Genomic DNA, 21,831 nt, shown 5'->3' on the forward strand with positions numbered 1-21,831 from the left:
TGATTGAAATCACCGGCCACAATAAGCGCAGCTTCAGGGTGCGTGTGTTGTTGTCTATTTAACACTTCTTGCAATTCTGAAACCGCAGCATCTGTGTTGGCTTGTGGAGGAATGTAGACAGCGTTGAATATTACCGAAGTAAACTCACGGGGCAGGTAGAAGGGTCGACAGACGATCGCTAGATGTTCTAGATGAGGCGAGCAGGACTTTGAGAGAACGGTGACATTTCTAGGATCACACCACTTGCTGTTCGTCATGATGCAAACACCGCCACCTTTCGATTTTCCAGATTCCTCAGTCCTGTCAGAGCGAGCAGCAGAGAAAAACTCCACCGGAGTGATGGCACTGTCCGGTACAAGTTCAGTTAGCCATGTCTCAGTAAAGCATGTTAGCATAGTTAGCATGCTAGTTAGCATAGTTAGCATAACTGCTAAAAATGATTAGCTAAGTTAGCTAAGTCACATGGTTAGCATACTTATCATTTTAACATTGTTAGCATGCTAGTTAGCATAATAACTTGGGTAACATTATTATCTTTGTTAACATAGTTAGCATAACTACTAGCAAACATTAGAGCCATTCCAAGTGTCAGTTATCGTCAACTATCTACCTAAATAATTTAACCATTTAAACTATCCACTTATTTAACTGTTCAGTCATTCCAACTATATTAAACATCATCTACCTAGCAACCAATATAGTTTGTTTTTATTCTGTATGATATTTTACATCATATTTTTGCATTTTCATGCACTGTATTTCCTTCAGGAAATGTTTTTCTAGTTATCTTTGTTAACATAGTTAGCATAACTGCTAGCAAACATTAGAGCCATTCCAACTGTCAGTTATCGTCAACTATCTACCTAAATAATTTAACCATTTAAACTATCCACCTATTTAACTGTTAAGTCATTCCAACTATATTAAACCTCATCTACCTAGCAACCAATATAGTTTGTTTTTACTCTGTATGATATTTTACATCATATTTTTGCATTTTCATGCACTGTATTTCCTTCAGGAAATGCTTTTCTAGTTATTCTTCTTCCGACCAAATTTGACGTTTAAAGGCTCTAAAACCACTGAACCGTTTGACGTCATTCAAACACTCCTACAAAGGTCTTGTAACGGACAATTGTACAATGTCTTTTTACATTTGTGAACTTTATACTTTTTGAGATATTTACGATAAAAGAGCAAGAAATTCTCATAGAGTTAACATTGACCGCAGTGGCGGCAACTTTTAGCATTATGACATGACCTCCAGCTGAACGCAATCAACAGTAGCAGAGCCAGAGAGGGTTAAAGCGGAGCTAGTAATCAAGGATCTTTGGCAGAGCTACCTGGAGCTGTGAATCTGCTGAACGTCTTCGGCTGCTGTGCCGTGGTCACTTTATTTGCTCTTGAAACTCCCATTCAGAGGCACATTTCTCTAATTACAGACATGGTAAGTGTTCCAGCTTTTGGTATTTGAGTCATTTATGTCGTCAAACAATATATCACCATCAAATTTGACCTATTATCATTAACTGAGGCCTCTAGCTGTTGCTGCCAGTTCAGAATTCAAACTGATAAATAGATCTGTCTTAGGATAATATGATTGGCATCATCAAGTTCTGTAAGAATGCAATTATAGTAGACATCTTGTTTCTCCCTTATCAAAATTGGTTTCAACAACTTTGATTTTTTTACTTCAAGCTTGCATTGGTTGTTAAGTGTTCATTAGTGTGTTCTGAGTATCATTCTGCTGTTTCTGCAGTACTGTATTAAAACAAATGTTGATCAATATTGAATTGACCATTTATTTGTACTGACTGTCATATACTCTCAGCTAACATCTAACCAAGTAAGTGGTTTTCAAGAATACTGTAAGTCTATGTAATCTGAATAATCATACTGTAAGTAATGTTATACACAGCAGTTTTTACATTTACATGCAATGGTAATTCCCTGGAATTACATTTTCTAGTATAATATATTATTATAAGATACAGAGTTCCCGTGGAATTTCTGGAATATCATGGAATTTTGATGTTCCAGACATGGAACCCTGAATACTGTATATAATGACCTTACACATTGTGTTAGAGAGGAAATACCAAAAGGCTAGGTAAAAATATGCCATAAGACTTGGACTTAGAAAATATTCATTTGAACTGTATGATGAAAGAAAGTTTATTGTAAACTGTAAATTACATGAAAACTACACGGAAGTATTCTGAAAATGTTCTGTATTTTGTGGAGAGAATTGCCAAATATACTCTGTCTCTCTGAGAGGCTGTGTTTGTGGCGATTCTGAAGTCTACAATTCACAAACATTCTACAGTTGTATACATAAGTAAGAGGAAGTATGTGGTAATTAAACACAAAGGCTTAAATCAAGCATAAAGAAATAAAAGAGAAAACAAGTTGTTTTTCATGAGTTTTGGATTTCTAGCTCTTGGACCAGATAAATATTGACACAAGGTGGACTGAAGGTCTTGATCATTTCTCTTCTACAGAAAGATGGTATCATGGGCTGTTGTGCAATGCTGTGTAACCACAGATGTGTCACCGACGTGAAATTAGACACTTCCATTTCACGTTATAGGCAGTTGTAAAGTTACATGCCTTTTGGCAGCAACATGAGGTTTGGACAAAGAAACTCTCCTTCTCTGTGATATTTACGTGATGCTAAAATTGTGGTGTGAATACTTTTATATTGAGAAGTGTTTTTATATTTTTATGGAAATTCAACAAACTCCAAGTTTCAAGTTCAATAACAGATCATTAGATCACAGAAACTATTAGGAATGTGGTAGTGCAGTGTTTGCAGGACCAGAATGGATATCTGCAGCCCATTTGTGTTCCAGCTCATGTCTGTGGTGTTCACATGGTATTGTAAGTAAGCTTGTTATTAAGAATTCATAACTTTCACATTCAATACATTCTTTTCCTTATTTCATTCTTGTGTTCTTGTCTCTCCTTTCAAAAACACATCTGAATGACTCGACTGAAATGGAGGTGAAACATCTTTTGCCAAAAGTTGCAGTGAACAAGGTAATCGTGATTGTTCACTCCACATTGTTATGTTCAAGTAGTTTATTGTAATTTACTCATAAAATTCATTATAAGTAATGACATTCTTGTGCTCAAGAGCCAGCTCAACTTCAAAGAATAAATTAAAAGTAGGCTAGTAATTAAAAAGGTATATTGTGTGTATAGGGGGGAGGGCATGGTGTCTGTGTGTGTGTGTTGGGGTGTAATGAGGTGTGTTAGAGGCAGATGATGATATATATATATAGTATGTGTATGTTATATAGTATGTATATGTTTTGAAATAGATTTCTCTGATTTCTTCTTTTTCCATACAGAGTTGACAGTCACAGGCAACGACTTGAAAAAATGTGAGCGTTCAAGAAATTACTGTGTCACAGACAAGAGGGACTGCATCTCAACTCACGCAATGCACAGTGGATTCATTTCTGGTCAGTTGAAACTTTTTTTTTTAGCAATTTCAGCTTGATTTAGTAAATACAGTAAAATAGAAATGCTATTAGTAGCTACATTTTTATATTTCATTTTTGCATATGTTTTTATATTTCAAAAATAATATTGAATATTGTACATCATTTCATGGAGTACATAACATAAGGGTGCCTTCATTAACTGAAATTGGACAATATGTAATCATGTTTCAATCCTTAACCTTGTTATCTGTTTAATCTGACTGCTTTCAGACACAGTTGAAAACTTTAGGTGTATTTTTATGGAAACCCCCGAGTCTCTTACCTGCAGATGGACGACAGAGAGGAATGAACATCCTGGGAAAACAAAGAGCTCTCTAATCTTCAGCAGGTAAGAGCACAGGGAGCACAGGGACCACGGAGCACTGGGGCTCTCCCTATTAGACTGAAAGTGTGTGTGTGTGTGTGTGTGTGTGTGTGTGTGTGTGTTTGTTTTATACAGCACAACTGGATTTGTATACTGTGAGCATATCTTATTCATTGGCGCAAAGCTCAACATCACCCTGAAGATGCAGAACACGGTGAACAGAGAGGAAAGGCTATCTGGACCCTACTATGCGTACTTAAAGACATTAGGTATCCCTTAATCAACTCAACTCAACTCAGAATAAACATTTCACTGCAAAATGGCAACACATTAGCAACAATATATCAGTATATCTCAGTCAGTGCTCTTCATTTCCTACATTTGTTTTTCTTTCACAGACTATTTAGTCATATCTGTCTTTCTGTCCCAGACAATATTTACATCGCAATGAACCAAACCGTAAATTTTTCAGACAACTGTGATTGTTCTCATTACTTAAGTGTGCTGATCTGTTTACTGTTGTTCATGCTAGTCAAACCACCTCGTCCAGTTGTCACAGAAATTAAGACATTACACAAGTCTCTCAACGTGACCTGGACAACGGAAGACGCCTCCATAGGAACATGCCAAATCCGTTACAAACCGTACAACACTGACCTATGGACTAAAGTAAGTGCAACATAGTGAGAGTCCTTTTCAGTTGAAACAAATGAACATCATAACAGAATGATGCAGGGATGGGGACATAATGTACTAGTTTGAGACCGATCATGTCCTGTGCCATGACTACCAATGATGCTCCCACAGATATCTGAATTGGCACCGGTACACCATGGGAACAAGAGGATGTATATGATTGACATCCTTCAGCCGGGTACGCTTTATACAGTCAGTGTGTCCTGTCTTAGCCAATATGGTGAGATATGGAGTGACTGGAGTAAGGAATGTTCTGGAATGACATCAGAGTCTGGTAAGCCTGTGGAAATTATATCAACCAGTGGACATTATATAAGTCTATCTTAAAGATGCAGTCAGCATTTTCGCAGAAAGTCACATTTGTTTGTATTTATGTTTATATTAAAATGTATTAGCAGACGCTTTTGTCCAAAACAACATACATTACATTTTAACCAAGGACCAAACGAAACACGCCAGAGAGCTACAGTAGCTCACCCCCACCTTTAGTATTCCCAGAGAGCTAGCTCACATCCACATTTAGTATTCCCAGAGAAACTCCAGGCAAGGTTTTGTTTTTGGTAGAGGGACATGCTGCCCCCACCTTGTTTGTGTCTAGTTTTCAGAGCCAGGGCTGCCTACAGAGACCGTTGTGTACTCTGGGCAGCTAGTGGTCGTGAGGAGATGATTGCTGAATGTGACAAAAAAAAAATTGAACTTGAAATCGCATAAAATCGTTGACTGCGCCTTTAAAGCAGTGTGATAGCTGCCATTATAGACTTTGAACAGGGTGCTGATACTAGAGTGGAATTCCAAACATACTGTACTTTCAGGACTGTATAGCAGGCTATAGTCAAAGTAATGATTTGTTCAAATACTGGTCTGCCCTTGCACCTGTTGCATGCATCACTTCTATCAGGATACATGCACATACATGCCACTAGTTTGGCATTTGTAAGATGTGCTCTGTAGGAATCTGACACCTCTCCTTTCCTTGCCAGATTTATTACGGCTCTGCCCAAGCCACTGTTTGTTTCCCATTTACAAAGCCACTACTGTGTATGAGCACCAGGGCAGGTGACCCAGAGATGCAATTCACTGAATCTAACAAAAATGTGTATGAGATTAGAATGGTGAACTGCACTGTTAACTTCTCCAAAGAGAGTCAGCAGAACTGAAAGACATCTGTTGTTGTCCTACAGCTCCAAGTTCTCCACCCCGAGTCTGCTATCACACTGAGGATCTCAGCTCTCATGGAACCCACAGGATCTTACTACTGGCAGCAGACACAGTAAACAGACTTTTATTATTCTAACAATTATTCTTATAGTAAATCTACAGTTATTATGTCATGTCTGATCCGTATCTAGAAGTAAAAGTGAACATTGTTATGGATAGAATAGGCTGCCTGCTAGCTACAGGAGGAAAGGAATAGAAGATTTGATCTGTTGACCTCTTCTGTCTCGTGTCCCATTGTGTCCCATTAGGCTGTGCCTGCAGCTAGTGGCCATGGTACTGTTCTTGGATACAATGTCTCCTACATGCCCAGTTCCCAACCCCATCTGAGGAGGACTGTAACCAGCAGCAGCCTCAAAGTCAGCCTGGTGGTAATGAGAGGAGTGTACGACATTGATGTTACAGCATTCAACAGCGCTGGAGAGTCCCCAGCACACCATCTCAGGGTTACTACAGGGCCCCATCACAGTAAGTTGGGCCTTGTTTTTGCTCTTTTAGATATTCAGAAAGATATTTAGATAAGATATTCCAGTCCACACCATGTGCAGAGATATCAAACAGCAGTATATCCAACAGCTTGAAGGTGTGAGATTGCTCAACGTTTTGTGCAAAAATTGTGCAATATCCCTTTTACTTGCTGCTCTGCATTTGACATGTTACTTGCACTACATCTTTTTTTGAAGTACATACTAGTTACACATAAATAAAACTCTGTCATGATATATTTATATTAATTCTACAGTATTTGAGGCATTTGTTTTACTGCTTAAAATCCAAAGGCAAAGATTCCAGAGTATATCTCCACGTTTCCATGTTTGAAAGAATCATTAGAAATACCCTCCTGTTATTTCTTTAGTTAGTTAAGCAACAAAACAAACTCCTCTGTGAATATTTTGTACAGCCAATAGCTTTTTGAGACATTTCAGTGAACTTAAGTTGTGTAACAGCTTCACGTACGACAAAAACACACCCTGTGCTATTATGCTGAGCAATGCTACATAAGTTACACAATGGCCTGCTGTGGTGTAGGGGGGCAGTGAGTGCACATGTTTGTTTCATGTTTGCCAGCGGTTAGAGTTTGTTTGTTTCATGTTTGCTAGATGTGGCAGCGGTGCAGGGCTTGTGGGTACACTCCAAAGATGGCAAACTGTGGGTGCAGTGGGAGACGGAGCCGGCCGTGTCTGAGTTTGCTGTGGAGAGGGTGGCTGAAGCCAACCCCAACGACACACACTGGACACTGATACCAGGCTCTGGCCGTGTCCTCACTGCTCTGACAGGTCTGTGTACGTGCTGCACAGTGCGGGCAGGCTGATGGTCGGCCATTTTCATGTACAGAGGCACAAAACCAATTCCTTTTCAAAGCTTTGTTGTTCTGCATGTTTCCATCCACACATGACAGTAGTTAACAATTATGTTTAAAAACTAGCTGGTTTACAGTAAGTCTGTTGTCAATAAAGACGCAGATTTTCTGTTGTTTTCCTTCCAGGAGACATCGCACCCAAGCAGACTTACAACATCAGTGTCTACCCCATCTCTGGAGAAGACTGTGGCCCACCCAGTTCACTGCAGGCGAACCTGGAGAGTGGCGGTGGGTTGAGTGAGCAAACACGTCTACTGGCCTCACGGAGACAGTGGCAGCAGATCAGGGGTGGGCAATATGGCTCACAAAACTTCTGGTCTTGATATGGTGATGGGAAATGGCAATATACCATATGAAACAAAGTTCACACATTGTACTATAATACCATAAAACAAATGGTGCTTACAGCCTTGCCAAAAATTCCCAATAGGCACCTTTTTGTATGGAGAAACATGCAAATTGCGCACAATGATATGCAAAAACATTATCATACAACTACACTGTCAATATTGCAATAGAAGAATGATTATGATATGCAGTGTGCAATACAATATGGTAGGCCTACAGCCCTGTAGTGGATTGTAGCAGGAGATTAGTGTGCAGTAATGTTCTTTGAAAAAACGTGATGTAAACATATGGCATAGAATCCAAAGAAAGATAGCATAGCAGTGGTGCATCCCATATAGCAGCCCTGTTGCTCTCTGCATGTTACATGTTGTGTTGCACATGTCTCTCTTAGTGAGATTTCTTTCCCCTTTCCCTGTGCATTAGCTTTGGTGGATGTGGTCGATTTCAGAGTTGCCACGGTGACCAAACAGCAAGCTATCATCAAGTGGGCATGGCAAAGGAAGCAGCACCAGACCAACATTCTCCAGTACAAGCTCATGCTCAGGAGTGAGATAGGAACTCAGTGTGAGACTTTCAATGCACTCCACACCCAGTCCGAACCAGTTCCCAACTGGTTAAGCCTCCCCTTGCAATCACTAGGCAATGAGAACGTGAATACTGATTAAGCTGATAATGATACACAATCCCATATGTTAGTCTCAAGCATTCTGTGCCTTTTATGTCTGCATTGTATGTTTAGGTTTCTTTAGACACCCTGTAACATCTCTTTTGTTCTTCTGTGATCACCAGTCATTATGGTCACTCCAGACATGAGCCTGTACTCATTCTCCTCACTGAAGGCCAACACTGAGTACTCAGTCCTTTTGTTTGTCCAGACCCATGAGAGTAACACTTCCAAATATAAAGAAGACTTCACCACACCACGACTGGATCAGCAGGAAGGTTGGAACATTTGGTTATGACATATTTCGATGTAAATACATATTTCAGTCCTGACTGCTTACTGTTACTGAAATGTCTGGTTTCACACAGCCTCTGCATTTAAAGGGCTTCTCAGTCTAATGATCTTGTTGTGGTTGTGATTGTATTTTTCCAGAGACAGCTGAGACTATAACTGTAGTTGTTCCTCTACTCATTCTCATCATTGCAGCTGGTGTTTTCTCGATCACATCTCAGATTGTGTGAGTAGGATATCTATGGCTGTCTTTTGCTACTCATCTTAATTGATGCAGTAAGTTATCATAATGAGCATTTAACATTATCTGGGGTCATATTGTCCTTAACAGCTACAGAAAATACATCATACTGCAGGTTGCAGACCCAGAGCAAAGTGGTGCTGCTCGCTGGCTCATGAGCTCTCGAGTGGTAAGGAAAAGGTCTTGTTTTGTTTGTCATTCGTAAAGCTAATATACAGTATATTTCCTACCTAAGAATAGAGGTAGTTTACTTCTAGTTCCAATGACGCCACCTGTCATCAACTGTAGGAACTACAAGGTAAATAAACATCATAATGCCCATCATTGTATTACTATTGACCTGCTGCTGTTCACACGCTGGATACTTTATAGCTAAAGTAGACCTCTGTTCTGGACAGACAGGTGATGACCAGAAGGTGCTGCAGGTGGTGGACCTCTGTCCTAATGAGACTAATGAAATACTGGTGGAAGATGTGAACTCAAAGAAGGGTGAAAGTATAGATCATGTTGGGAGTAATGATTGTTTGACCTTTAAAGATATTGCTGAAAGCCCTCCTACCCACAGCAATGCTGAATATGTTCACAGTATCCATTTTCCTGAAAACCGTTATCGTGATGAAAACGTTTGTGCCATGGCTAAAACTGATGTCGATAGAATTTCAAGACCACTGAATGCAAGTGATAAAGAAAACAATGCTTTTAAAGCCAGTATAGAGTATGTAGAAGATAAACCTGTTTTGGCACAAGGCTGTTCTGTAGACAGTGCTCATACCATGAGTAACATCTCCTCAGACAGCATTCCTTTAAAAACTAGTATTATTAATACAGATAGCATTCCTCAACATTTTAAAGGTTATGTCAGCAATATTCCAACAAACACCCTTTTCACAGGAATCATTTCCCTCCAACCTAACAAAGGCAGCTCTCTCAGTGATCCACCTCAGGCTAGTGCACATGATGCAGAAGCTGCTCCAACCTGGAGCCTTCCACTCTCAGCAATCAGTTATGTGGGTAGCAGTCCTACTGGCTCGGCTTCAGACAACATGGAAGCCATTCATCCCCACATGGCAGACTGCATGGAGAGCAAGTCTCCTGTGATGAAAGATGGTTATGTTTGTATAGCTCCTATCTCTGCTGATGGAGATGAGAATGGAAGTGTTCCCCTCCTGGGCGGAGCAGCCAGTGTTACTCCCTTCACTAACCCTGGCTTCCATGCCCGATCCTACACACATTACTGAAAGTCTTCCTCTACCTGTCAACACGTGTTACGTTTATCCTGCTGATATAGATTACACTGAGGGGATTCCTTGGCCTGATAACTCAGAGCATGTACAGACAGGCCCTTCTGATCACATAAAATCTACAGCTTCCACGTTCCCTGGCTATTTAGATTATGGAATCAACTGTCCAGGGAATCTCGGCTCATGACATCCTTTCCCTATACATTTCAATATGATTGCTTTTGCATGTTATAAATGGCATGTGTCATTTTATCAAATGAGAAATTGTGTATAATACATTAAAATGCTTTACTAGTAATGTTGATGATTATGGTTGATATGAATTATGGACGGGCTACTGAATTCAAGCGATTGATTGTTATGAAGTCCATAAATTACAAAAAATAACCACTGGATTCAATTACTGCATCAGTCACCAGAAACTGATGTAAACACCTTTATTCTATCATTAACATTCAAATGCTGATAAATCACAAGGTAACGTTCACTTCAATTCAACAGCATTAATATTCAGTTGCATATGAACTGAATGGCTGTCATCACAACTTGCTGTAAATCATTTGGTGGTATAATCATTCAGATAAATTCATGACTATGTAACAAGTACTTGGACAGAGTGGAGAAAAACAGGATAGCATATTAGGGGTTCAAGATTAATTCTTCTATTCATTAAAAATGAGTTCTGTGAGTTCAGGAGTAATTGTTCTATTCATTAAAAGTGAGTTCTGTGACAGTCTCTTGGCGATTCTTGGTTTCAATTGCACTTTGGGGTTGAAACTTCAGCCATTTGTACCCACATCCCTCATACACCTCTTTGTGTAGAACTCCAAGTGAAACCAACACCTGCAGTTCTTGACAAAATGGTTCTGTGTGGTTTTGGTGGCCTGTAAGGCTTCAATGGCTGTGTGTGGTTTTGGTAGTTTTCTATGGTTGTTTTTGAAGTGCCACCTTTTGCTTTATTCATTTGTGTCTTCAATATCTCCTTAACCCTTAAAGGAGTACCGTCACACCGGTATGACGGGAATGTTGGAAAATTAACATTCTAAAGAATATCTGGGTTCATTGAATTCAACATAGAATTTTAGAACCTTCAATTGTTGCGGAACAGAATCTTATGTTAGAATATTAAAAAACCTACACCTTTAGGCGTCCTGTAGGCGCAGCGCTCAGACCATAATAAGTTTTATCTCGTTCCTAAGCAACACAAGCGGTTTGTCAATTGAATACGCTCGCGTTGAAAGTTGAACCAAGTTCAATGCTCAGGTTGTTCAACGCTAGTGTTACGCCAGCGTTGCCACCGTTCCGCTGCTGAACCATACAGAACAATAGGAAACCTGACGCTTGCAGCTGGCTAATGTGATCCCCACCTTAAGGGTAATATTTGTTTTTAAATAAATATATTTTATAATTTATATTTTGATGTGTTTTATGCCATCACTGTCTCAAATTTACTGTTGGACAAATACCTGAATATATGAAAAGTGTACAATAAAGTGGATCTGTAGGTCTTGTAGCTGAAAGACTATATGTGTTTGTGATTCATGGCAGAACATAAAAAAAATGAAGTCCAATATATTTTTCTGCAGAACTGCAGCAATCTCTTGGGAATACCACTCAATGTTTCCCCTCTGGTCATAGATTGGCATTCATTCCAATCCAGTGCTTGATGAGGTAGTATGCAATAGCTTGTCTCGGTGGCAGAGAGAAAACGGCATGCTTAGCTCTCACAGTAGCATCGATCACCTGGAAAGAAGACAGTCAATTAAGGTCATATAATAGAAGTACAATTTGGTCAGAGTTGGGATTATTGTTATAAAGTTTGTTTTACTTTAAAGTAATGTGTGTTTCACTTTAAAACGTTCTGAACATGACTGCCTCATACATAGCTTACATACAGGACAGTCACATTTTACCTTATAACTTCTGTTGTTCACACTCAAAGAGCACCTGATCTTTTTGAATACTTTTTTGACCCAACGCAGCACTTGCCCTCTCCTCTCTTATGACATAGCGGGTTTCCATCCAACTCATGCATAATCTTAAGCAGTCATGAAGATTCTGCTACAGCTGGTGTGTGTTTTCATCAGGGAGGAGTTGTGAGTATACCTTGATTGGTAGTTAATCCACCATCCTCTGGCATATTCATTTCTAATTGTCGGGCTATAGACAGTTTGCCCCTTATATTCCAATGCTTAGTACTTATTCAAAGAAATGTCAAAGTTAACTCCAGTACCTTATGAAGTCTAAATTTATAAAAATGACTGCTGTCTATTATGTTGATGTCAGACATGTGACTTTTCAGTGTATAACCTTTTCTCATAACCTTTGCGCCTGCCTTATGCCTTGCCAACCTCACCTGTTGCCGCGTGAACCACCGAGCCTCCTCAATCTCATTCTTGTCCACATTAATGTTGGTTGTCAAGGCGACGGCATGGCAACCTATCATGAGTGAGGATGGCATGGGCCACGGCTGGCTGGTGACATAGTGCACCTGTCCAACGCGAACACCACTCTCCTCCCAGACCTCTCGCCGGACCCCCTCCTCCACAGTCTCGCCTGTCAGCCAGACCACACAGCACAGCACACAAATGTCCACATACTGACCAATCATCTTAAAGCAACCTCGGTGGGAAATGCTAATACATTTAAGCACATTTTCAAAATTATTTTGTAAATGACCAAAAAATGACCACAACACTGTCACATTTTCTCTACCAGTGATCAAGTCTTCAAGTCTTATTACCGGATCTTGGATGCCAAATAAAAGATACCAATGGCCATGACTACTTAGAAATGATATGCTGCATGCTGTATTAACTGTACCTGGCTCTATGAACCCAGCAAGACATGAGAACATCCCAGAAGGGAAGATTTTCTTCCTTCCAAGCAGACACTGGTTACCTTCAGGGTGGATGACCAGCATGATGGCTACTGGATCTACAATCAAGAAGAAATAAACAAATAAATACTTGAGACAGTTTACAACAACCAGTGCAATGCTACTAGATTCACAACACAAAAACAAAAAAAATCATCCATCAAATGTATAACAATTTCAAAGGTAATTTCTCTTTTGCAGAGACCCCTTATATAAAACATTACAAATGTATTGGGAGAATTTGCAGTATTGTTTTGCCATGATTGGTTCAACATGAACAGCAATGACAATGCAGACTCTCCCAATATATATGTAATACTTCATATCAAGGCCCCCTAAAGTAAGATAAAGTAAAGATTACTTAGTTAAGTCATCTTCATTCCATAAGCAATGTTACATTATAAGAGTTAATGAAAAAAAAAAAAAACAGTCTGGTCATATTTGCTGATGCGTTTCATTTCAGGAAGAGATGCTCCGAGGCCTATAACATGATGCTTGTGAGCGTGTTCCTCACCCACGCGAGGGTAGCAGGTGTTGTGGATGCCCTTGAGACTTCTACAGCCCTCTCTCAGGCACGTCCTCTTATGGCCCCCTTCATCCACACGCGTCTCACTCCCACATGTGGGGCAGAAACTGTACCTGCTGTGCCACGCCAGCACTGCCCTGGCTTGGGCAACAACACCTGCATGGAGGCAAAGCAACGCCAAAATCACACTAGTGTTTGCCAATTGATGTCATACCCACCATTCATATTATTAAAAAAAAAATCCAGAACGGTCTTCACAGTGTCTAAGCTATTTATTATGACAAAAATGTAACTACCTGCCTCGATGTCACTGAGCTTTAGGAGCCCTGGCATGGGTCCATGGAGGAAGAAACATTTGGGGTCTGGGAACTTCAGGAGCTCTGAGGGGTCTTCCTCAGTGTTGAGAGCAAACCATGCGGTCAGTCCATCGTCCTCTCCCTCCAGTGTGGTGGTGGGGACACATCTCCTCTGCTTCTCCACTCCCAGGAAGACGACCGTGGTGCCCGGCCGCCCCAGGATTGGCTCTACTGCAGGCGGCCGCAGCCGGGTCATCAGGAAGGAGGAGTCACCTCTGCCATCTTCTTCCATGGCCTCGGAAATGACCAGTGGGTTGAGGTTGTGGAAGAGCAGGAACACGGTGTCTGGAGATGTCTGCTTAGCAGTTAGCCACTTGCTGTCGCTCCTCTTCTCACTCAACCTGTCTAGGAACTCATGATTGAAGTAGAGGTCCTCCCCATTGGCATGCATGCCTGGGAGAGTATAAGGAGGGCGTCCATCTTGTCCACCAGACAGCAGCATGGCAATGTGCTTGTGGCCCCAGAAATGGGCGATGTCATATGCAGTCTTCCCAGATCTGTTCACAGGTGATGTGTCACACCTTTACAAAGGAGTGAAGGATATTTAGAGAGAATAATTCTATATTCTGATATTCAAATTGTGTTTTCTGCCATCTTTAATGCAAGTGCCTCCATTTCTGAGATAACATAGTATTTTCATCTAATATTTTGGCTATATACCTATTTGTACATAAAAAAGTAAGGCTTAAAGAGGTGTGAATAAGGCTTACATGACACCATCATAACCACAACAAGAGCGTTCATTAATGTTTGTGAATGTTGTCATTCAGAATCATTTGTTTTTTATGTCATTTTTATTGTTGTAGTAGGTTGTCAGAAGTGCAAGGACAGAAGGTATTCTTAGAAGAGTTTGAAGAGTTTGTTGAAGATAGAGAGGGACGTCCCCGCCACAGAGGACCACAGATGAAAAAATTGAGTACTTCGTCCATCTCTGAGAATGACCAAAGCTGGCATGGCCAGTTAGACCAGCTATGTAAGACCAGCAAAACTAGCTAAAATGACCAGCTTGAGGTGGTATGACAAGCAAAACCAGCTGAATCTCCATCGTAACTGACTAAACACACACACACACTAATGCACAGAGGGCAAAAGCTCAAACCAGCTAAAGATATGTTTTCGCAAGAGTTTTGCTGGTCTAGCTGATCAACCATCATAGGGTGGTCAAACAAATTAAGCTGGTTAACAAACTGGTCAACCAAGTCAGGCTGATTTTTCAGCAGGGCTCCCAAGTAATATCAACTTGACATAAAAAAAATAAACCCAATGATACTTAATGACAACAACAGCATTCATACAGGCTCCTTTTCTTTGCAGGTGTCATGACATGTCATGGTTATGACGGTGTCATGTCCATCTTACGTAGGCTACACAAATTAAGTGTTACCCAAAGTAACCTATAGCCTCTATGAAACATTAACCTACCCTTTTGCTAGAAGAGCTTTCACAACTTCAAAGTGTCCGTTCCGTGCAGCGAACATTAACGCCGTCCATCCGTTCTCACCACTCTTGTTGATCAAAAAGTTGGAGTTGGAGATCATAGAGGTCACCCTCTCTAAGTCTCCTCGGCCTGCAGAATCCAGAAAGCGTTCCACCATCTCCGCTTTGGGATTTATAGCTGCCATGTCTCAATGGTGGAGCTTAGGATAAACAACAAAAACAAAACACGCCTGTCAACATGTGGTGTTTTAATTTAGCTGAAATGTAACATAACTCCAACAAAAACCTAGCGGCTATTGGCAAATCTGGGAGGCTACCTGTCACCTATAGCCTTCTTTAAGGCTGATATATAGGCTACGTAGAATGGTGTGTTATGTTATAATATGTTACAGGATTCATGACTTTAACGACATTAATGTTACATGATGCTGACTGACGCTGGCTATGTAGGCTACCATTTTAACGTCTAGTCTACTGCCTACCAAAACCTGTCGCTGTTCAGTTCAAGTTAAATGATCAAATATTGTTTGATTTTGTGTCAACTTTCAGAGGGAAGACATGTTCCTTTCTGGCCAAATTTCACAGCTTCTAAGAAAGCCTATCGTCTTCGTGTAAACCGAGTTTTAAACAGAGAAAAAAAGTTCGGCTGCCATAGGCTACATGCAGGTTCTCCCATAACGTTATCGATACAGATCAATGCACCAAATCAGTGGGGTATACTACGAAGCACGTTAGACATATCTAGGCTATGTAGACCAGACCTCTCAAGACACGCATTTCAATGACTTCACACGCTCACATGGCATTTCTCACTCCGATAAATTATTAACTTGCCCGCACAGAAATTTCTAAGGGCTATATTTTACAAACGTACAGCTCAGCTGCTGTTCAGTTACTAACCTATCGGCCAATCAGAAAATAGGATTTCTCAACCAATCAGGAAATAGTTTTGTTTTGATGTGGGTCCGCAACGTGGAGACTGCTGGTCCGCGGAATCGTGGAGTAAAATTAGGCCCGGTGCTTCGTCTGATAATTTGCTGCGCAGTTGATCAAGATACCGCGGACCGACAAAAAAAGAAAACAAACGTTTCTGCTATCGATGTCATTAAACATGGAGCCATACAATAAAGTGGTGGTATGAGCGTTCATTCAATGCAGGCGTCTGCGCGAGAGAAACTGAAACTAATCGATAACGTTGGTATCAAAGCTCCGCTTCAACCTGTTGAATGCTATTTAATTGTTTAACGACACTTAATAAAACAACGTTGATTTGTGGAACTTCCATAGAAACAGAGCAGAGACTGTATAATACACTGTATAGCACTTAGTATTGTATAGTCAAATTTGAATATAACGTGGCCAAAAGCTATTCTAGCCTTCTTTCTATCTGTTGAAGATCAACAGCTCAGTGATTTACGCCTATCTGCTCGCCAAAAAAGCTGGTATTGTGTTTCCTGAATCCTTACATTCAGGCATTCAAATTAAACTTCATTAAAAAAACATTTAAGTGAAAGTATAACAACATAGGCATAATAATGATTGTGATTGATTTGGAGGGAGTGGGGTTGGGTACATGTAGATGAGCCCTATGACCCCAAAGTCTGCCATGACTGGGCCTCAGGTCAAAGAAGTTTGAGAAAGGCTGGTTTACATAACCTGCATCAGATTGAGGTTTGCAGTGATGCGCCTGAAGGCATGGGTTGAGTTACATCACAATATGCACATTTGTTTAAATTCATACCTACGTAATCACCATGACCAAAATTGTATTTTTTTTTTACTTTAAATCTTGAAAAAAAATATTGACCTACCTACCGACCCATTTTTTTATTTCTTGGCTGTTACTGCAAACAAGAATATTTTTAAGGATGGCCTCATGACTGTGAAAATGGCTGACATTGAACCACAGTGCTTTAAATGGGAGCCCCCAGTATCAGTCATCAAGCCATCAAAATCTGCCACAAACATTTACAACACACAACATCACTCATAAACACACACAGACACGGACAGAACCACCACTGTTCAAGAGACCATTTTGGGGCTAAATGTGCTTTTTCTCATTTGTTTGTTTAGATCGAATGAGCCACTGCTGTTCAAAGGGCCCATTTGGGTGAAATTATTATTATAATATTATTATTATGTTATTATTATTTATTATTATTTACTATAGAGTTCTAGAATAAATAAAACAGTGTGTTTGAAATAATGGAATTTGTGCTCTCTGATGGGACATGGGGAGGGTGGGCCTGTTGATCGGGGGGAGGGGGTGTGGCGCCACGAGTAGTTCAAGCAGACGTAGGACTTTCATGTACTTCGATCAGGGGGGAGAGGGCGTGGCACTGTGCCAATGCCCCTCCCCCCTGAGAAACAAAAGGCGTGTTCGACTTGGACTGAGTCTGACTTGGTCTGGCTTTCTACGTAAACGTGATCTTCAGAGGCTAGCCGGGAGGAGCTACAACAGAGGGCAGCTCATCCCAGACAGACAGGCTACAGTCTGCCTGACGTGACTCGCGGGAGATATCGCGGAATGTTGTTTGCAATAAACACAGCAGAACTTTCATTCTTACTCATTAAAATGAGCATGATGACTGACGAAATAAATTCTTATGATGTAGTTTAAATACACCACTGTTGTCATACAGTTAACAGGCCTGCATTGTAGCACATAAATTCAATATCAAGTGTTTCCCCTATATGTGTGTCTATCTATTTAGCCAACAGCAGAAAATAACAGAATATCCAAACGTTTTCAGTAGGCTAGCCTACCATTGTTGCAGAAATCACGTATAAGAAGGTATCCCTTCGATTTCTGTTTATTTTCGCATATTCCAACATAAGGAAGCGGCATGAGACTCCCGTCATAATCATCATGAGGACATTCCTCCCAAATGGCCCCATCACGTCTTTGAACTGACGTCATGAGGGCGTGTTTTAGCTCGTGCAGCTCGTGGAAGGCAACTGCAAGATCTGACTGCAGGCTAAGACTCCCGCGATATTTTAAGGTCATGTGACATGGTGTCACGGTGGTAAGTCCCTCCCCGGCTGACAGAAGTCGGACAGAATTTCTAACCAGCAAGCATTGCGTCCATCCCAGTATGCATTGTGTTCAACCCAGCATGCATCACATCAAGTCAGATCTGCACAGATCTGCCTCAAGTCGAACACGCCTAAAGTCTCACTCCTTGCAAACTTCAAAACTTGAGAGCCCTGATGTAGACATATCGAGGCTTGACAAAGTCTTGACTCAGGGGTATACGTTAAGTGATACTACGATTGCAGTTATGTGATATATTTGTCAAACTAGGCTTTCAGCTCAGATCTGTGCGCGTTCTCGGTGTTGGGATGACTTTGGACAATCGTGTAACATGGAGACGCACAAGACCGCCTCAATTTTAAAAAATTTACTTCCGCATTCATGAGCGATCGCTTAATCTACACTGCGGTCATTTTTTGTGTCTAACCTTTAACATCAAATAAATCAATTGCCATCAGTTGTTGTATGGTATGCACGTCCATAGTGGGATATTTGCACGCACAGCACTATTAAAGCGCATTCGAGATCCAAAATGTTAGTAGAGGCGGAGCTCCACCTGTAAGATGACAGAATCCTACACGTGAGAACTTCGTTTTTAAGACAATTGATTGGTCAGTGTGCGGTAGATTACACGATTTGAGCTATAACTTAGCACATAACCTCCTCCCGACCAGGTTTGGTTGACAGCATAAGACACCATGGTGATATAGCCACACTAAAACAGATCCACTTTCGTGTCACAGCATACCCTGGCTTTGAGCGCAACATACCTCGCTAACCCACTAATCGAGATTCGTAGTAGGCTACACCCCACTGGGCGATTTTAGCGAAATAACGTTCCTGTGACAGGCTATCAAATATTGAACAATGGGATAACGTTTCATCATCACGTTTATTGAAATGCCTCCCCACTCTCTATTAATCCCATACAAACCGAATTTGGCTGCAGTTCACCAGAGTTCACCTAGATGGCGATCGCGGGCGAGTCCAAAATACATGGGGTCCTATGGAGCTACATGGCTACATTTATTGTTATTGTTAACAACTGAAACCCTCAGATTTTATTTTATTTTTCGCAAAATGGATATGGATTATCAATCAAAAGTGAAATAATCCGGGAGTCATGTCCTTTCGTTTTCTTACAGGTTGGGTCGTTGTTGCCCATAACACGCTAACATTGATGCTATGCTATGCTATGATCATGCTAATGAATGACGTCATTGACACGTTTGAAAGGCTTTTTAGAACAATTAAGTGACCTTAAAAAATCAACCAAGTGATTGTCTTTGTCTCCCCTTTCGAATACAATATTCAAATTACTTGAAAAAAAATTATATCGCGAGAAAAGTGGATTTTGAGAGGTACAGCTCCATAGACCTCCATTCATTCTGGACCCGCAAGCGCCCCCTAGATGCAGTACCACACCGGAAGAGTTCCGAGAGTGAAGGTTCTCCCCTTATTAGACATTCTCTGCTAGTAATCAAGGATCTTTGGTTAATAGGCTAGCTGCTACTAGCCTGACGAGCCAGACCCACATTAAAATGTAGGGTCTGGGCACTCACCGTTCGCAGTGCTCAGTCCGAGGGGCGGGATAATCAGTTGTCTTTCAAATTCCCTCTGCACGCAATAGGACAGCGGCAGCGCTATGATGCGTTTCCCACCAGCGGAGCTAGTTGGCTAGTTCAAACGTTTGCCTACTTAATAAAAACTTAACTCGTGTCACACTGTTCGCCAGCAGCAACATCCATCTTATTTGTTTTCAAGTAGCAGGGAATTCAAGCCAAACGTTGCAACTCTGCCATCAATCATTATGTTAAGCCCACCTAACGACTCTATACACGATTTCATTGGCCTGATTAAGTTTCGATTTCTGGAGCTCACAAGCCAACGGAGAGTTGCTAGACTAGCCCTGGCAGCAAATGTAATTTGCGGCCGCTAGGGGCGCGTCTAGATTTCTAGGCTAAGCTGCTACATAGCATCGTAGAATGGTGTGTTCGAACCTATTTTTTACAGTCTATGGTTCGAACATAGAGGCAATATAGCCTGCATAACACCACATGCAACATTTCAGAACAGAATAGGTTAATAACAGCTTCACCGTAGAAAACATCTCCAAAGAGTTCTTAACGTTAAGTAATGTAGGTTATTCATTCATGCATTCCACAAATCGACAAACTTATCTTTTCTGCTGATTGAGCTGACAGTGCAAGTTAATTTTCAAACAGGTCTAGGCTTATGACGATGACGTTTGGTTGAATAGCATTGATGAATTATCAAAAGGTTTATGTAAACAACAACCAGACTTCGGCTGTGTGACATACATATTTAGGCTACCTCACTACACTGTTGTTAAAAGGAAGGAAGGGCACTGTATACGTAACCCTATACTCACAGGGTTTAATCTCGGTAGAAGGCTGCTGCCAGGTGTTTTCTGTTCATTTAGACAACTTGCACTCAACCATCGTGCAAACTCACTGATTATGATATAATCCTGTTTACATCCTGGACCCTGGCATGTGTAGAGGCAGAGCCCTTATTAGACATTCTCTGGTAGAGGACTTTGGAGTAGTAACCAACAACTGTAGCAGGAAGGTTTTGGGTCACGTGATACATAGGCTACTTCCGTGCGTATTTCTCTCAAAGTGATTATGTAACGACATCCTCTGGACAATACGTTGAACTGCATAGGCCTGCACTTTCATGTTTTTTTTTGTACAAAATGATGTGAACAATAGACAAATGACATGTCTGGTTTAGCAATTTATTACAACTTATTTACAAGTTCGTTGCACATTTCATTCTTGTAGTTTTTTAATTATCCCAACATATGTAAACAAATATTGCAATATGAGGTTTGTTTATCTTGAGAGAATGCAGCAATAATGTCATAATGCATTTCCAATCTACACAAAATACAACCCCAAATCAGTAAAAACTTGGGACGTTGTGTAAAAATGCAAATAAAAACAGTATGTGATGTATGTTTTGTAGACCCATATTAGCAGCAAAAAGGATATAAGCCAGACAACGAATGTTGATTTTTTCTTTCTTTCTACTTCATGGAAAATATATGATCATTTTGAATTTCATGCCAGCAACATGTTTCAAAAAAAGTTGGGACAGGGAATGTTTACCACTGTGCTGCTTCAATTTGACAATTAAATGTTAACCCATTCCAGCCCGATATAGGATGTCAGTTGCTCAACAGTATGAGGTATTCTTAATCATGTTTTTTTCATTCCATGATGCACCTAATTTGACAGGTCTGGACTGCAGACAGGCCATTTTAGCACCTGGACTCTTTCTCTATGGAGAAATACTGTTTAAATATGTGCAGAATTCATTTCAACATTGTTTTCCTGAAATATTCTTCCCTGGAAAAAAAGCATTGCCTGGGTGGCAGTATTATGTTGTTCAAAACCTGTATACATAATACAGAATTGATTGTGCCTTGCCAGATGTGCAAAATACCCATGCTGTAGGCACTAATGCACCTCCACACTGTCATAGATGTTGGGTTTCATACTGAGCACTAAAACAAGTTGGATAGGTTGGATACTTGGATAGGCCCTCTACTCTTTTTTTTTATCTTCTCTATCTCTTCTATCTCTTTTTTATATCTTTACTTCTAAGAGATTCTGCCTCTCTGGGATGCTCTTTTTCATACTCAACCATGTTGCCAGTTACCCTAATTAGTTGTGAATCATTCCTCCTTTTGTTTTCTTTAT

General features: G+C 40.6%; 2 protein-coding genes across 9 annotated transcripts; one reads left to right on the plus strand and one right to left on the minus strand.

Moving 5' to 3' along the window:
* Nucleotides 1-1,336: 1,336 nt before the first annotated feature.
* LOC121715525 (interleukin-6 receptor subunit beta) lies at nt 1,337-10,602 on the plus strand. Of its 7 annotated transcripts, none has more exons than XM_042101331.1 (17): nt 1,337-1,447; nt 2,502-2,629; nt 3,026-3,039; nt 3,354-3,467; nt 3,720-3,837; nt 3,949-4,082; nt 4,346-4,482; nt 4,621-4,783; nt 5,691-5,779; nt 5,976-6,192; nt 6,825-7,001; nt 7,211-7,372; nt 7,856-7,996; nt 8,222-8,374; nt 8,529-8,613; nt 8,719-8,797; nt 9,027-10,602. In XM_042101331.1, the coding sequence occupies exons 2-17, from the start codon at nt 2,607-2,609 to the stop codon at nt 9,864-9,866; spliced, it is 2,646 nt and encodes an 881-aa protein (XP_041957265.1). In that variant the 5' UTR covers nt 1,337-1,447; nt 2,502-2,606; the 3' UTR covers nt 9,867-10,602. The 7 variants fall into 7 exon arrangements, with proteins under 7 accessions (XP_041957265.1, XP_041957267.1, XP_041957270.1 ...); XM_042101333.1 differs by lacking the exon at nt 1,337-1,447 and having other exon boundaries at nt 2,012-2,880; nt 3,004-3,039; nt 9,027-9,781; nt 9,817-10,602; XM_042101336.1 differs by lacking the exon at nt 1,337-1,447 and adding an exon at nt 8,917-8,926 and having other exon boundaries at nt 2,012-2,880; nt 3,004-3,039; nt 9,027-9,165.
* Nucleotides 10,603-11,024: 422 nt separating this feature from the next.
* Nucleotides 11,025-20,713, minus strand: nudt12 (nudix (nucleoside diphosphate linked moiety X)-type motif 12). Of its 2 annotated transcripts, none has more exons than XM_042101339.1 (7): nt 20,579-20,713; nt 15,052-15,266; nt 13,570-14,150; nt 13,262-13,429; nt 12,693-12,806; nt 12,226-12,425; nt 11,025-11,612 (listed from the first exon to the last, which is right to left on the minus strand). In XM_042101339.1, exons 2-7 carry the CDS (start codon nt 15,249-15,251, stop codon nt 11,502-11,504), a joined length of 1,374 nt encoding a protein of 457 aa, XP_041957273.1. In that variant the 5' UTR covers nt 15,252-15,266; nt 20,579-20,713; the 3' UTR covers nt 11,025-11,501. The 2 variants fall into 2 exon arrangements, with proteins under 2 accessions (XP_041957273.1, XP_041957272.1); XM_042101338.1 differs by having other exon boundaries at nt 20,496-20,703.
* Between the last annotated feature and the right edge of the window lie 1,118 nt (nt 20,714-21,831).

The sequence above is a fragment of the Alosa sapidissima genome, chromosome 8 (assembly GCF_018492685.1).
Source record: "Alosa sapidissima isolate fAloSap1 chromosome 8, fAloSap1.pri, whole genome shotgun sequence".
Lineage (NCBI taxonomy): Eukaryota > Metazoa > Chordata > Actinopteri > Clupeiformes > Clupeidae > Alosa > Alosa sapidissima.